Source organism: Macrobrachium rosenbergii, chromosome 9, assembly GCF_040412425.1.
Source record: "Macrobrachium rosenbergii isolate ZJJX-2024 chromosome 9, ASM4041242v1, whole genome shotgun sequence".
Lineage (NCBI taxonomy): Eukaryota > Metazoa > Arthropoda > Malacostraca > Decapoda > Palaemonidae > Macrobrachium > Macrobrachium rosenbergii.
In genome coordinates, this window is record NC_089749.1 from 53,995,303 (window position 1) to 54,011,107 (window position 15,805).

Sequence of the window (15,805 nt, forward strand, 5' to 3'; positions counted from 1 at the left end):
GAGAGAGAGAGAGAGAGAGAGAGAGAGAGAGAGAGACTTAACTAAGTGTCTTATCAGCTGAGAGAGAGAGAGAGAGAGAGAGAGAGAGAGAGAGAGAGAGAGAGAGAGAGAGAGAGAGAGACTCTTAACTAAGTGTCTTATCGGCAGCTCCTGAAGACAGTTTTCACCATTAAACACTGGAATTCTCCATCTTCCGTTTTCCTCAATATCTACTGTACTATCGGCCATTTCAAGAAATGGATCTGTAACTTCCTATGGAACTGGATCTCTCAAATCTTCCTAAACTTTCTCTTTATTTACTTTCTTTTTTTTTAACGTTCATAACTGATAGGATTACGTTTACGGATTTCGGCTGCATATGGCATTTTCAATTGCCTTTGATGATGGAATTTTTGTTTCCTCTAGCTAACTGGGGCACGTTGGCTGTACTGACTGATTTAGGAAGCTAAACTAAGTTGCCTACGACTTCCTGTGACTGATCTATGCACTTCAGTTGCCTATGTCTGATATGAGTATTTCACTAACTTATGTCTGATTGGAGCATTTCAGCTGCGTATGGCTGATTTGAACTTTTCAATTGCCTATGTCTGACAGGAGCATTTCAATTACCGATGTCTGACGGGGGCATATCAGTTACCGATGTCTGACAGGAGCATATCAATTACCTACGTCTGACAGGAGCATATCAGTTAGGTATCTATGTCTGACAGGAGCATATCAGTTATGTACATATGTCTGACAGGAGCATATCAGTTAGGTACCTATGTCTGACAGGAGCATATCAGTTACCTATGTCTGACAGGAGCATATCTGTTACCGATGTCTGAATCAGTTACCGATGTCTGACAGGAGCGTATCAGTTACCTACGTCTGACAGGAGCATATCAGTTACCTACGTCTGACAGGAGCATATCAGTTACCTACGTCTGACAGAAGCATATCAGTTACCTATGTCTGACAGGAGCGTAACAGTTACCGATGCCTGACAGGAGCATATCAGTTACCGTTGCCTGACAGGAGCATTACAGTTGCCTATTTCTGACAGGAGCATATCACTGCCTATGTCTGACAGGAGCATATGAATTAGGTACCTATGTCTGACAGGAGCATATGAATTAGGTACCTATGTCTGACAGGAGCATATCAGTTGCCTATGTCTGACAGGAGCATTCTTGTTGCTTCACTGATAAGGATAATGGTTACATTTGACCAAATGCAATTTGAGAAGCCCATCTCATCCATTTTCAAACAAACAAACAAACACACACACACACACACACACACACACACACACACACACACACACACTAGAAACTATAAAAGTAAAGAAGAAAGATCCAACTTGAAATGAAAACTTCACACCTTAGGCTTTGCAACGATGTGCGTAGTTTCCTTTCCTGGCACTGGTCATGCGCAGCAGACCACAACATTCGGTGACGTACCGACGCACTTGCATATAAATGGCAGAGAGACCCGCTAAACGGATTCATGTGACATTTATGATAGTGGGACATTTTCTCCAGTCTGACGGATAAAATGACTTTCATTCGAGAGATCTGTTCGAAGTCGTCTGTACTACGTGCATATTAATTCACTGGTTTCTTGTTCTCCCCGTTATTACGCCATTCTTATCGTTCTGCAGTTTTCGAGAGGCTTCACAACTCGATGTTCTTGTGAAAATACCGTAAAATAAATGCAGTTAAAACTTTATTTTGTTTATATGAGTGCTACATCCTGTAATTGTAATTATCATTATTATCAATGTTATTATTATTGAAAAACAAAATTTTTTTATGTTAAACTCGGAACTGTCTTCAAAGATATGACTACCTATGAAAATGAAGTTAAACCTCATTTTGTATATCAATGCTAAAAGATATTATGAATATGATTAACGTTACTACTGATTAACATGCGAAGTTTATTTCTGAAAAGCCTGAGCAGCTTCAAAAGCCATGACACTATCTTTAGAAAACATCAGAAGCCATGACACTATCTTTAGAAAACATCAGAAGCCATGACACTATCTTTAGAAAACATCAGAAGCTATGACAATATCTTTAGAAAACATCAAAAGCCATGACATTATCTTTAGAAAACATTAGAAGCCATGCCACTATCTTTAGAAAACATCTGAAGCCATGACACTACTTTTAGAAAACATCAAAAGCCATGATAATATCTTTAGAAAACGTCAAAAGCCATGACACTATCTTTAGAAAACATTAGAAGCCATGACACTATCTTTAGAAAACATCAGAAGCCATGACACTCTTTAGAAAACATCAGAAGCCATGACACTCTTTAGAAAACATCAGAAGCCATGACACTATCTTTAGAAAACATCAAAAGCCATGACAATATCTTCAGAAAACATCAAAAGCCATGACACTATCTTTAGAAAACATCAAAAGCCATGACATTATCTTTAGAAAACATCAAAAGCCATGACACTATCTTTAGAAAACATCAAAAGCCATGACAATATCTTCAGAAAACATCAAAAGCCATGACACTATCTTCAGAAAACATCAAAAGCCATGACACTATCTTTAGAAAACATCAAAAGCCATGACACTATCTTTAGAAAACTTCAAAAGCTATGACACTATCTTCAGAAAACATCTGAAGCCATGACACTATCTTTAGAAAACATCTGAAGCCATGACACTATCTTTAGAAAACATCAGAAGCCATGACACTATCTTTAGGAAACATTCGGAACCAAAAGGCATTAAATTTTTAGACTTCAAGACTTCCTAATCTCAAGACAAACGCTCTTTCTACCCGACATTCTTCACAGACAAACGCACACACATTCCCCCTGAAGAATGTGCCCAAAGTTTTAATGCGCCATTATAAGGCCGAAAACAAATTCCTGAGATGTATGCTAGTACTGCACCAGTCCCGGTTTTTTTGCCATGCCCCTTAGGTTAGGTTAGGTTAGGTTGGGTTAGGTTACGTTATAGTACCTCTACAGTAATCTGGGTGTGGGAAAACATAATGAGATTGTTTTCATTAAAATTCCATTTTTACTTTTTAAGATATGGTGTCCCCGCTTTTTTCAGGGAAAGGTCTCTGTACTCGGTTACATCTCGGGGAAAATGCGGTCCGGAACCCCGCCCTCTATGATGCGTCACAAGTATTTTGCATTCTGGCCTACGTTCGTGCACAAGTCTGTCGCGTGTCCGTGATTATTTATTTACGAGTCGCTAAATGAAAAATAGTTTTTGTAGGCTTCACCAAAGATAGCATATCCGTTTCCAGATATCTGAGAAATGAATAAATAAGAAAAACAAAAAAAAAAGCCCTAATCCAATTTATTAGTAAAAAAAAAAAAAAAAGGTTATTTCAAACTGTACCGTACACTAAGTAAATCTGCACCATAATTCACGTTAAAAACAGAAATATAACACTTATCCTTTCATTCCTTTAAGTAAATATATTACTAATTTACTTGAGATGCTACATTGATAATACCATTCTTGTCATATAAAACCTACACGCTTTCATTAAAAATAGCATTCACTACAGACAGTTATTTACACACTACTCTATTGTTGACACTTATCCGGTTATTTCCAGTTTCTAAACACACACACACACACACACGATATGCATCAATGCAGCACAGCGGTTACGTTGATTCCCAGGAATTTTGCCGTCACGTTACTTTCCCAAGGACTTTTTACCCGTGTAAATTTCTCTCTTTTTACTGAGGAAATTATAACTTACGTGTTAGTAAATAAATGCAAATTGCACATGTAAAATGACTCGTCATGTTTTCACAAGACTTTGTACCTCTATTAAGACGATTTATTCGTCACCAAAAATCACAGCACATGACGTTTATAAATGAATAAAACAATGATAAAACAACTTAAGATGATTTAAGAATGCCTTTTTCCAGCGAAAAGATTTATTCTTTACTAAAAAATATGACTTAAGATGTTGACAAAAACAAAATGCACAAGCAAAACCCTACTGTAGGATACCGTATATCTTTTACTAAAAAAATTAGCTGACGATGTCAAATAGTAACCCCAACATGTAAACAATAAACTGACTCACCATAGTTCATGGAACTGATAATGACAGTCGTATTGTACTCCAAGAGGATAATGATGGTTCACTACTACTACTACTCCGAGCGAGATTAGTTCACTATCATTCACCACTGCAAGCGAGGTTATCTGCCCATTGTGTCTCGGGAAAATTTCACTTCCAATAATGACTTCCACCACGGTCTCAGTTCAGGACCTGGTTCATGAATAATGTCCACAAAAAGGGTTTTATTATATTCTTGACACATCTATATACAAGGACTTTTTAATATGGATCTGAACAATGAAACATTTTATATATATTATATATATACATATATAAATATAAATATATATCATATATATATAAATATATATCATATATATATAAATATATATATATATATATATATATATATATATATATATATATAATTATATGTCATGAATTAGAACTGGTATGTCATTTATCGCTTAACATACAAACAAACGTAAATGAAACTTTGTCAGAAGTATGACGCATTATAACAACCACGACTTATTCAAAGCAACAAATGACCAATCACCTAATTATCACAACTGAAACGAAACGACAGAAAGAAAACCCGCGACTCACACAGCCACGTCACACAGGAGAGGCACTAAAAGCGAGCGCTGTCCACTCAGACACAACAAGTAACAACAACTGAAGAATAAGAACAGCGATCTTCAAGAAACCATCATCCTATTCCCCACACACCCCTCTTTCTCCCTCCCCTCCCTCCCCCTCTCTCTCTCTCTCTCTGCAGGGAACACCCTCCCCCAAGAACACACACCCCTTCCTCACCCCCAACAATGCTTCGGCCATGAGATGGCTTCCTCATCCTCAATCTCCTGCTCTTTCTCCTTCCCCTCCCGTAATCTTCACCTCCCTCTGGACCACCCACCCCCCACTGGGGGGATGTAGGACTTCCCCCCACCCCTCTCTCACCACCCCTCCCAAGCCTATTCGGGGAACTTCCCCTTCCCCTTCCCCCTGCATCCTCCCCTGCAATGATTGAACGACCAAATGCCTACGGTGATGAAATACCTATAAATAAATGTGACCCGGGCACATACGCAACCGTACATACCCCTCGGTAACGTTCGCCTTTGCTCAGTTTCTATTTGGGGACATTTTTCAATGGAAGTTTAAGGGGGAGGTGCCAGGTGACGTCACGGTCACACCTTTAAGAACACGTTTTTAACAAGTTTCCACATTCGCCGGGATCCTGGTGTCCCAGCATCTCAGGTCTCTAGTTTTGTTATTGGTATATTTTGGCCTTATACCAGCACGGTTTTTGCTCTGGTGAGCTTCCCGAACAGACATAAAAAAAACTTCACTGACAGATTTGTGTATCTGGCGTCGCATTGATTATGGTCATCGGTGCCAGTCAAATATAATAAACAGCAGCAGTTTAATCCATATTAGAATATTAGAAGAAGTAAACAGACAAACAAACAAATAATAGGAACAATAAGATTCACTGACTGATTTGTCATGTGGCGTTGCACTAATTATGGTCATCGTTGCCAGTCAACAACAAACAGGAGCAGTTTAATCTATATTCGAATACTAGAAGAAGTAAAGAGACAAACAAACAAATAACTGGGACACCACAATACCAGTTAAGATCATTATCCGATGATGTCCTTCGAAAACCTGACACTGGGCTTTCTTATGTTCCTTTTCTAATAAGTGAGCAAGGTTTTTTCTTTTTGAGAGAGAGAGAGAGAGAGAGAGAGAGAGAGAGAGAGAGAGAGAGAGAGAGAGAGAGAGAGAGAGAGAGAGATAATTTTTTCAAAACGAAGGCCACTATTCATTTTCGCATTGCATTTCGACGCAAAACTAAACCTGCATTCAATAATATTATTATTCTAATTCAACCTACAGAGGGTTGGTTTTGATTAAGCTGGCCTTATGCCGGCAAGGGTCACTGACTTAAGGCTGCCCGTAAATGAGTTTAAAGTCCTACTGGGTATAGCCTAGGAGGCTCACTTAGGACTTCTGGACTCAGGCCACCCAACTGGAAGATCAAGAAGAATAAGAAATACGATGAAAAAGAAGTACAACACAACAGTCATGAAAAAAAAAAACCCTGACTTATAGCTACCCGTAAATGCGGTAAAGGTGTTATTGGGTATAGCCTAGGAGGCTTACTGCGGACCTCTGGACTCAGTCCAACCAACGAAAAGATCACGATGAAAAAGAAACACAACACAGTCTTCCTGAAGAAAAAAAAAAAAAACTAAAAAACATGTTCTCATTATTCATGGTGGCTGATCCTTCAGGCGTGTTTAGAAATACACTGTCTGCTTATTAAGGATGATGTGCTGGGCACGACTATTCCATTTTTCAAGGGAATCTTAAATATGCCCCCAAAGAGGGCATATTTAAGCCTTTGCGATGCCCTTAAAGAGGAATTTCTAATGCATCACGAGGCATGATCCGTGGGCTAAACGTGATGCGATTCTGAGTCAGTTTTCGGGGAAAGACCTATTTCAAGATATTTTTGACGGTGAATATCTTTTTTTATCTGGAAAGGCAGCCTGTTGTTATTATTACTATTATTATTATTATTGTTGTTATTATTATTGCTTCAAGCCAAGCTACTACTATTAATCTGAAGAGCAGAATGCTACAGCACCAAGTGGCCCAACAGGGAACGCAACCCTGAACGGAAATTGAAATGAAAAAGAATAAACTACGACAGAAGCATAACTAAGAAAAAAAGACGATGAATAACAAACAACATGGTAAACAACGTGGTAAAGTAAGGCAAATAAATGAATTATGAAGTGTAACTCACGTCCGCCAGCTAAAAAAAAAAAAAAAAAAAAAAAAAGTATTTGCACCAAGTGTGAACTCCAGAAATCAACTACATGGTTGAGTAGATTATTCCATAATTTGGTCAGAGCAGGAATGAAACTTTTAGAAAATCGTGAAAATACACAGGAAATATTTAAGATAACACAAAGCTATTCCATACTAATGCACTATGGTAAACACTAAAAATGTATTACAGGAAATATTTTAGAAGTTCATTTGCTTTTCGTAACATCAGCTACGACCATGCAAAGAAACCATCGACTACAAAAAATTATATCGAAATGAAAACATAAATAAAACCTGCAAATAATCAATATAAGTAAAAAAAAAAATTGAATAAAAGATAATTTTACGTTTAAGATGAGTTCAAATAAAAATAGGCAAGTTGCAACACAAATAAAATTTCATAATATTATTAAAAAGGCAAAACGTAATTCAACATAACGCCTTCTAGTATCTTAAACACAAATAACAGTGTCGAGATTTTTTATTCCTGCAATTTACCTGTAAAATGTGTGATGCAAAATGGTCGATTACTCAACTTTACGTGCCTATACTCCACATATTTTACTTGGCTGTTCTTTGCGTTAGAGAGAGAGAGAGAGAGAGAGAGAGAGAGAGAGAGAGAGAGAGAGAGAGAGAGAGAGAGAGAGAGAGAGAGAGAGAGAGAGAGAGAGAATTTTATTTAACCATCCTTTGAAAGAGAGACACATTTTACTTAGCTATCCAGAGAGAGAGAGAGAGAGAGAGAGAGAGAGAGAAATTTTATTTAGCCATCCTTTGAAAGAGAGACACATTTTACTTAGCTATCCACAGAGAGAGAGAGAGAGAGAGAGAGAGAGAGAGAGAGAGAGAGAGAGAGAGAGAGAGAGAGGGTGGGGAGGGGGACTTGAACATAATGCCACCTTGAGAAAAATGGAAACCAATGTATCACATCATCGTCAGCAGGAAAACGGTTTTGAGGTCTACACCGAGATCATGGTGAGCCAACCCAGTTTATCCAAGCAGAAAATGGCGCAAACGCATCACATATTTTCGACGTTCGGTTGCTATACAATTGAAAGGTCCTCTTCGATCAGTTACAAAATACGAGCACGTAATGTACATATGTATATGCATATAATGTATATATATGTACATTACATATATTATATCATATATATACATATATATATGTATATATATAATATCTATATATATATATATATATATATATATATATATATATATATATATATATACATACATACATATATATAGTATATATTAGCTCAATAGCACAGCCTACATCTCAAATTTGCTATAAACATCGTTCCCGACCTACCGCTAACCAGTCCACCCAGCTGTAAATAGATAGACATCAGACGTTGCTCGGGTCTACAAATAAGGCATGAGGCTGGCAACCTCACACTCTAGACTTGCATAGAAACAAAGGTTTACCCTTGTGTCACCATCCCCTCTGAGAATTAAAAATTTGTATGTGTATAAGTATTGTGTGTGTATATATGTGTGTATATATATATATATATATATATATATATATATATATATATATATATATATATATATATATATATATATATATATATATATATATATATATATATATATATATATATATATATATATATATATATATAATATATCAAGAAACGATGATGATGAAGCTAAGACGAAATGGCCAACCAATCATTGGCAATACATCCCAAACTCTAAAAAGAAAAAACTCCGAACTTAAGTTTTTTTTTATTTACTGCCGCACAGGGAACATACCACTTCTGAAACACCGGTAATTAAGCTCTAAATTTCAACAACATTTCATCAATACCCGAAATATAATTACTCTTCTCCTTTATCGATCCATTACCGAATGGTTAAATAATATTCGTTCTTAAATACAATATTACGTTACTGTACGGACATTCTTCATACGAATTATTACATCACTCTCTCTCTCTCATTGTGTGACGAATACGAGACTTGAAATCGGATCTGCAAAGCCTCCAGCCAGTCACATCTTGTGACGGCAAGACCAACCACAATTACCAAACAATGGCCCGATCCCAAAACAAGCGGCAAACGAGAGTAAGTCCATTACACTCATCGCATCCACCATACGATTCGCCGGTTCTCGATTAAGGACACTCACGAGGCATATCCTTTACATCGGAGAAACGTGTCTAGGGAGGGGTTTCGTTTTCCGGATGACTGCCCCGTGGCCCAGACAGAGAATATCTTTCGAAGCACTGATCTCTCACGTGTTGTTTTCTTTCTTTCTCCTCTTCTCTGTTTCCATCAAAAGCTGCGACATAATTTTCTGCTAAGGAAAACAAGAGGTAAAATCGGTTTCAAGGGAACGAGATCATGTCCGATCACATGTTTCATCCAGAGTGAGGCGAGGTTACTTCGTCGAGGCCCTCTCGTTTGAAATTATATTTATCATCGTTCTTTTTTTTTCTTCTACTCTGTCTGTCTCTCTCTCTCTCTCTGTGAATACTGATCACCCACGTCTAAGTTTTCACTCCATCTCCCAAGCTGTGACCCTCAGTAGTTAAGTAAAAATTAGGTAAATAATGCACAGCTTCGGCGAACAGAAGCACACTGGGTTTCACAAACACACACACACACACACACACTCGAGCATGCGACATGGGGTAGGTTATGTTAAAGCTTAAATCACGTATGTGGTTTCAGAGTTCGTATTTGCCAGTCAATATCAGTTTCAGTCTGAGGGAGGGATTGGGTAACAGACGATTTCTGACCAACTTCTCTGTTGTTCTCTGTGTGCGCAGATTACATGATTTGCTGAAATAAGATAAAAACGCATATCGTTCTAATAAGAGAATCAAGACTGTACGTATCAGCGCAAAACGTTCTTACGTACAAATGTGGAAGACTAGCAGCATACGACAGTATTTACATCTAAATGAGGAAAATCATACGAGAAACGATACACTGAGGAAAAAAACTGACCAAGGCGACATCCTCGAGTGTAAACGAGGAAAAACTTCATCAACAGAGAGATAACTTAACGAGAGGAAAATCTTCCTCATTTCCAATATCAAAACAACAACAAATGCAAACAGCTGAATACGACACACAAGGAATGGAAAGTTGAACCACGAATCCTGAAAAGTGCAAACAAACACGCAAGCAAAAAATAAATTCTCAAACGAAGGATATAATCACCAAACAATGATAAACAGCAAGGGAAGTTAATCGCATGAATAAGAGACAACACAGATCTGAAATGAGTAAATGATTAAAAGCAAATTTGGAAATCGCAACATTATTTCATCAAAACATTAAACACACTAAATAGCTTATCACATACCACAAATGTTCCTGAATCATTTCGCTATTGAATGAATATATAGAAAACTAAAAGTTTTTGTTAAATTTCCTAGATTCCTACGAAAGGGTTTATTTGCAGAAACCACCAATGAAAAGTAAACCAATCCCCTCTTTAATATACCATACGTAACATTCCAAAATCTTTTATTAAGAAAAATTAAAGTTTTTGAATGAAAAAAGTTGCCAAAATGAACTACAAATAAAAACAAGTGCAGAAGTTTTTCGGAAATGTTTAATAAGAAAAATTCCAAAGGGGTTTGTTGATGAATAAAGCTGGTGGTCAAAATCAGTGGGCATAACTACTAAAATTAAATGTGTTAGTCCGTGCGGACACAGCTGCGAAAACTAGATGTTTATTAAGAAAATTTCCAAAGGGTTTTTGTTGCTAAATAAAAGTTGTCAAAACGTACTAAAATCAAATGAAAACAAGTAAAAAAAATTTTGATTGTTGTCAAGGGAAAGTTTCTTCACGATGGGGCAAGTTGAATCATGATTCAACTTGCCCCATTAGAAATTTTTACATTACTTTAATTAAAATATTCTTAAGCATTCAACTCGTTTTATTAATTTCAGAAATGAACCCATTTTCTGTACATCGTATTTCAAGGCCACCGAAAACAGATCTACCTTTTCGGTGGTCTTGGCCCTGAAAAAATTATGCCTCATCCAAAAGCAATACTGTAAGAAGCCGGCAGAAAAGCCCATGAAAAAAAAATATAACCACGGCCCGGTGGTGGTCTGGCCTATATCGTTGCCACATGCTCCGATTATTGTCTGCTAACCCTTTAACAGGCCCCGGGAAACAGAATAAAATAGAGCTTTATATTATATTTGTCTAATCTGAAAAGGTTCATCGTTCAGTTTATTGTGGGCTGCAATTTGGTATGTTTGATGATTGGAACTCGGGTGGATGATCAAAATGATACCAATTTTTGATGCAACCTCCATGTCCGATTATGGCTAACTTTAACCTTAAACAGAATAAAAACAGTAGTTTTTAAGATCTGGATGATCAACATCCAATTTGCAGCCCTCTAGACAGAAAATCTGAGTGCGGACGGACTGACAAAGCCGGCGCAATAGTTTTCGTTTCAGAAAACTAACTAGACGTTTAATAAAATAAAAAAAATCAAATACAAACACTACAGACTAGCCTCATGAGAGCAACGAGGGCTTCCAAAAATAAGCAAAGATGATGATGATAATGATGATGACTGATAATGAATCTATAAAAAGAATACAAATAAACCTCAAACATTCCAACTTTTCCTTCAGAAAGCTGCTCGAGTCATTCGACCGAGATGCTCTCCGTCATCTGGTTGACAAACAAGCACACTAGCGTTGGGGGTAATAAACAACCCGAATCAATAAAGGCACTACAAGCCCTGTCGAGGCTACTACACAAGCCCGCCCATGCCAGGTGTTCGGAGATCACTCTAGATAAGCCCACCCCCGGACCTAACCGCCCATAGAAAAGGCAGGGAACGGGCTTGCATAATATCAGAGGATTAAGGAGAATTGAATATTTTGACGCTCAGTCTTGCTATAGTGACGATAAAGAAGGAAAGAATTAAGGCGTCTACTTGGATGAAAAAATTCTAAAGTGTAGATTCAATACAATACTTACTTACAAACACATATATATATATATATATATATATATATATATATATATATATATATATATATATATATATATATATATATATATATATATATTATATATATATATTAGATATATAAAGAATTAGCATAATGACTTCCATACTAAATGATGAACTTGAAGAAAACAATTAGTCATTACTATAAATCACACAAACCACCACCACCACCACCACCAGAAGTAATAGCAGTAGTAATTGTAGTAGCCTTAGTGGTATGAGAAACAGCAGCTGTAAAAAAAAAAAATTCGACTTATGCAACACGAACGAGTTGCAAGTTAACCATAAAACTGACTTCTTAACTGCTGACAGACTCAGCACCATGTATGTTATGTGGGGAAATTATCTGAATCTTTGTGGATCTGTCCAATAACATAATATGCACAAAAGCAATCCATGATGATATCCATTTTAATATACGAAATATGTCATTGGCTATCAATGAAGACCATATCATGTAAGATCAGTGCAGCAATTCTTTTTTAACCTAAATTCGAAAATCACACGAATTCAAACGCACATACGTCTCCGTGAATCTACATAAATCCAAGCACTCTAAAAAGCACATTCAAGCACTCTAAGCAGCACATTAGTATAAGAGAAAATCAAATAATCAAGGCACATGAAAATATAATAAAACGTAGTCACGGTTAATAAGAACACGTACAAAAATGAGAAAATGTTAAAACATATAAAATGAAACGTCATCAAAAATAGTTTTGTAATCTGCGATTAATATTATCCATAAAACTGGCTGCAAAATGAAGGTAATCAACTGTAAATTTCATTTCAATTTTGAGCAAAATGAAATGAAGGAAAAACCCAAAGTCTTGAGTGAAAGGAAAACTTTCATTGTTAGAGACAAGAATTGATTAAAAAATGAAAATATTAAAAGAAATACTGAGAGAGAGAGAGAGAGAGAGAGAGAGAGAGAGAGAGAGAGAGAGAGAGAGAGAGAGAGAGAGAGAGAGAGAGAGAATTAAGCTCACTAAAAGAAAACTAATTGTGGCAGTTGTCACAAATTCCTGACACGACACCTTAAACCTGCAACTCATCGAGCCACGATATATGAAGCAACAACTCGACCCCGTCGGAGGCAGGACTCCCCCGAAGGAGTGGAGATGATGCCACATCAATGCCCTTTGGGGGCAAACGAAGGAAAGGACTTATTCCTCGTTACTCCGTGCTCTTTAATGTGTGCTTGGGGAGGGAGGGGGAGGGGAGGGGATGTTGCGTAGAGGAGAGTTTGGAATGGTATTAATGGAAATGCTGAATGGTTGCTCGTCGTTGTCAATTTTCTAAACCGCCTAATTGACAATGCTGTTGGTTTTTTTCCTCTCAAATACCTGATTCTTTTACTGAAAAAGAATGAATAGGTTCATTGAAGGAGATACAATGGTGCTTCACAAAACTAAATGCAAGTATAAGTAAAGCGAAACTGGGTCAATGAAAATGTATTTAGCTTCAATTAGGGTTGCAGTAAAATAAATCAGGTTATAGAGTATAGGATCCTAACCCAACTCTCTCTCTCTTCTGCAGTGTAATCGGTAGCACGTTTACCACATGAAAAAAAAGGGCCCGGGTTCGAATCTCGAACGAGGGCAGGGCTATCGGGACATTTCGGGGAAGGAGAGAGAGAGAGAGAGAGAGAGAGAGAGAGAGAGAGAGAGAGAGAGAGAGAGAGAGAGAGAGAGAGAGAGAGAGAATGAAATGCACGAAGAGGTAATCCTTAACAGCACAATATATATAACAACAGATGATATACTCTCTCTCTCTCTCTCTCTCTCTCTCTCTCTCTCTCTCTCTCTCTCTCTCTCTCTCTCTCTCAGCAGAAGTATTTTTGAAAATCTGACAAGCATACAATGTCACCTCTAATTAATGATATGCACGGATAAAGATCATAAGAAATGAAAGTAAATATTGGAGGTCCATGATTGCCCACGTTTTTTTAATATATAATAACAGATGATATTCTCTCTCTCTCTCTCTCTCTCTCTCTCTCTCTCTCTCTCTCTCTCTCTCTCTCTCTCTCTCTCTATCTCTCTCTCTTTTAATTACACTCTGATGACGCAGTGGTTCCATTCACCGAGTCGATTAACCAGTTAAGGGCGAGATTTCACGATTTCGACATCTTCCAAAGTTTCTTTGGGGTCTAGTCAAGCATTAGAAAGGCAAAGATTTCATGCATTCATTTGGACATGAATGAGTTACCATTTACACGGAGCCAGAGGAAGAAGAGAGAGAGAGAGAGAGAGAGAGAGAGAGAGAGAGAGAGAGAGAGAGAGAGAGAGATTAACTATTGAGTCACCACAACTATAGTCTTAAGCCCATAAAACTAACTTTCAATATTTGATAAGATAATTCCTTATACCATAAAAGAAAAATACCGCAAGTTGGCGATAAAAAAAAAGAGAGAATTGTTACAAAATTTCAAAAGTACAAAGCAGAAGCAATGACTTTGAAATAAACAAGGAAAAATGTTAAAAGAGAGAGCACCTATATGTAACAACTCCAATTGCGATATTTTGAGATAAAAAAATACGGAATTGTTCATTTCTGGTTAATCTTCAACCAGAAAATGTTAAAAGTCGCAGCACCTATAGGTCAGTATTTTGAGCCACATTGCGGTCTGCGATTTAAGCTCAGCGACCTCAATTCGCAAAGAGACTATCATGCTCAGTTATATATATATATATATATATATATATATATATATATATATATATATATATATATATATATATATATATATGTTTATATATATGCATATATATTATAAACATGAATAAATTATATATATACAGATATATATTATAAATATAAATAAATTATATATATATACAGATATATATATATACCCTGTATATACAACAAACACTGACTACAGATTAATGAGCAATACAACTTACAAATATTAGAAACTAGTATCTTATAGGAATCGAAAAGCATGGAAATCTGTCTACAACCCAACAGCAGTGATAATAATATATATATATATATATATATATATATATATATATATATATATATATATATATATATATATATATATATATATATATATATATATATAGAGAGAGAGAGAGAGAGAGAGAGAGAGAGAGAGTCAAGCGTCTACTTACCCAGGGCAACTTTCTCGCCCCAGTATACCTGATGTTGCTAATCCCTCTGCTGACCCAGGCGAGTCGGTCCACCTCACTCCTTCACTCAAGGGAGAAAAGGGAGGAGAAGCCGTTGATGGAGGAGAGGGAGGGAGGGAGGGAGGGAGGAGAGAGGGTGGGAGGGAGAGAGGGTGGGAGGGGGCGGGGAATTGCAATACAGGTGAGGAAGAAGTCGGATTGCGGGGGAAGGGTGTGTAATGGTTGGAGGGGAAAGATGGAGGTCACTGGGCGACAAAAGTGCGATTTCACTCATGCAAATTGGTCCCGTGTGAGCGCGCTCTGGGGAGTTCAGCGTGGAAGCGTAGATGTGCCCAGAGAGGTCTGTATTTATTTCCATGATGCCTATATTGCATGCATGTAAGATTTTTTTTTTTAAGTAAGTGCGTGTGAAATGCAGCATGTTTTCATGGCGTGGTGACAGTTTGACAGTTTTATATCTCGTACACACTGATATATATATATATATATATATATATATATATATATATATGTATATATATATATATATATATATATATATATATATATATATATATATATATATATATATATATATATATATATATATATATATATATGAACACATGGGAACGTGTTTCACACTTTTGTCACATAAACACAACTGGCTTTTATACTCAAAGTATAAAATGGCTTTTCAGTTTGAGTTATTCTATTAAAAGGTACTTATTGTATATATATATATATATATATATATATATATATATATATATATATATA

General features: G+C 36.7%; 1 protein-coding gene across 31 annotated transcripts in view; it reads right to left on the bottom strand.

Moving 5' to 3' along the window:
* Positions 1 to 15,805, bottom strand: part of LOC136841815 (SH3 domain-containing kinase-binding protein 1-like) — a 334,418-nt gene that overhangs the window by 91,692 nt on the left and 226,921 nt on the right. For 2 of the 31 annotated variants that reach the window (XM_067109155.1, XM_067109152.1), the window contains exons 1-2: positions 4,610 to 4,761; positions 4,072 to 4,260 (exon numbers count right to left, since the gene is read on the bottom strand). The exons of 22 other annotated variants lie outside the window; for them this stretch is intronic. In XM_067109155.1, the coding sequence (XP_066965256.1) occupies positions 4,072 to 4,074 (3 nt within the window). In that variant the 5' untranslated portion in view covers positions 4,075 to 4,260; positions 4,610 to 4,761. Of the gene's footprint in view, positions 1 to 4,071; positions 4,341 to 4,609; positions 4,762 to 15,805 lie in introns of those variants that run through there. 7 more of the 31 variants (XM_067109161.1, XM_067109154.1, XM_067109149.1 and 4 more) reach the window with 6 other exon arrangements.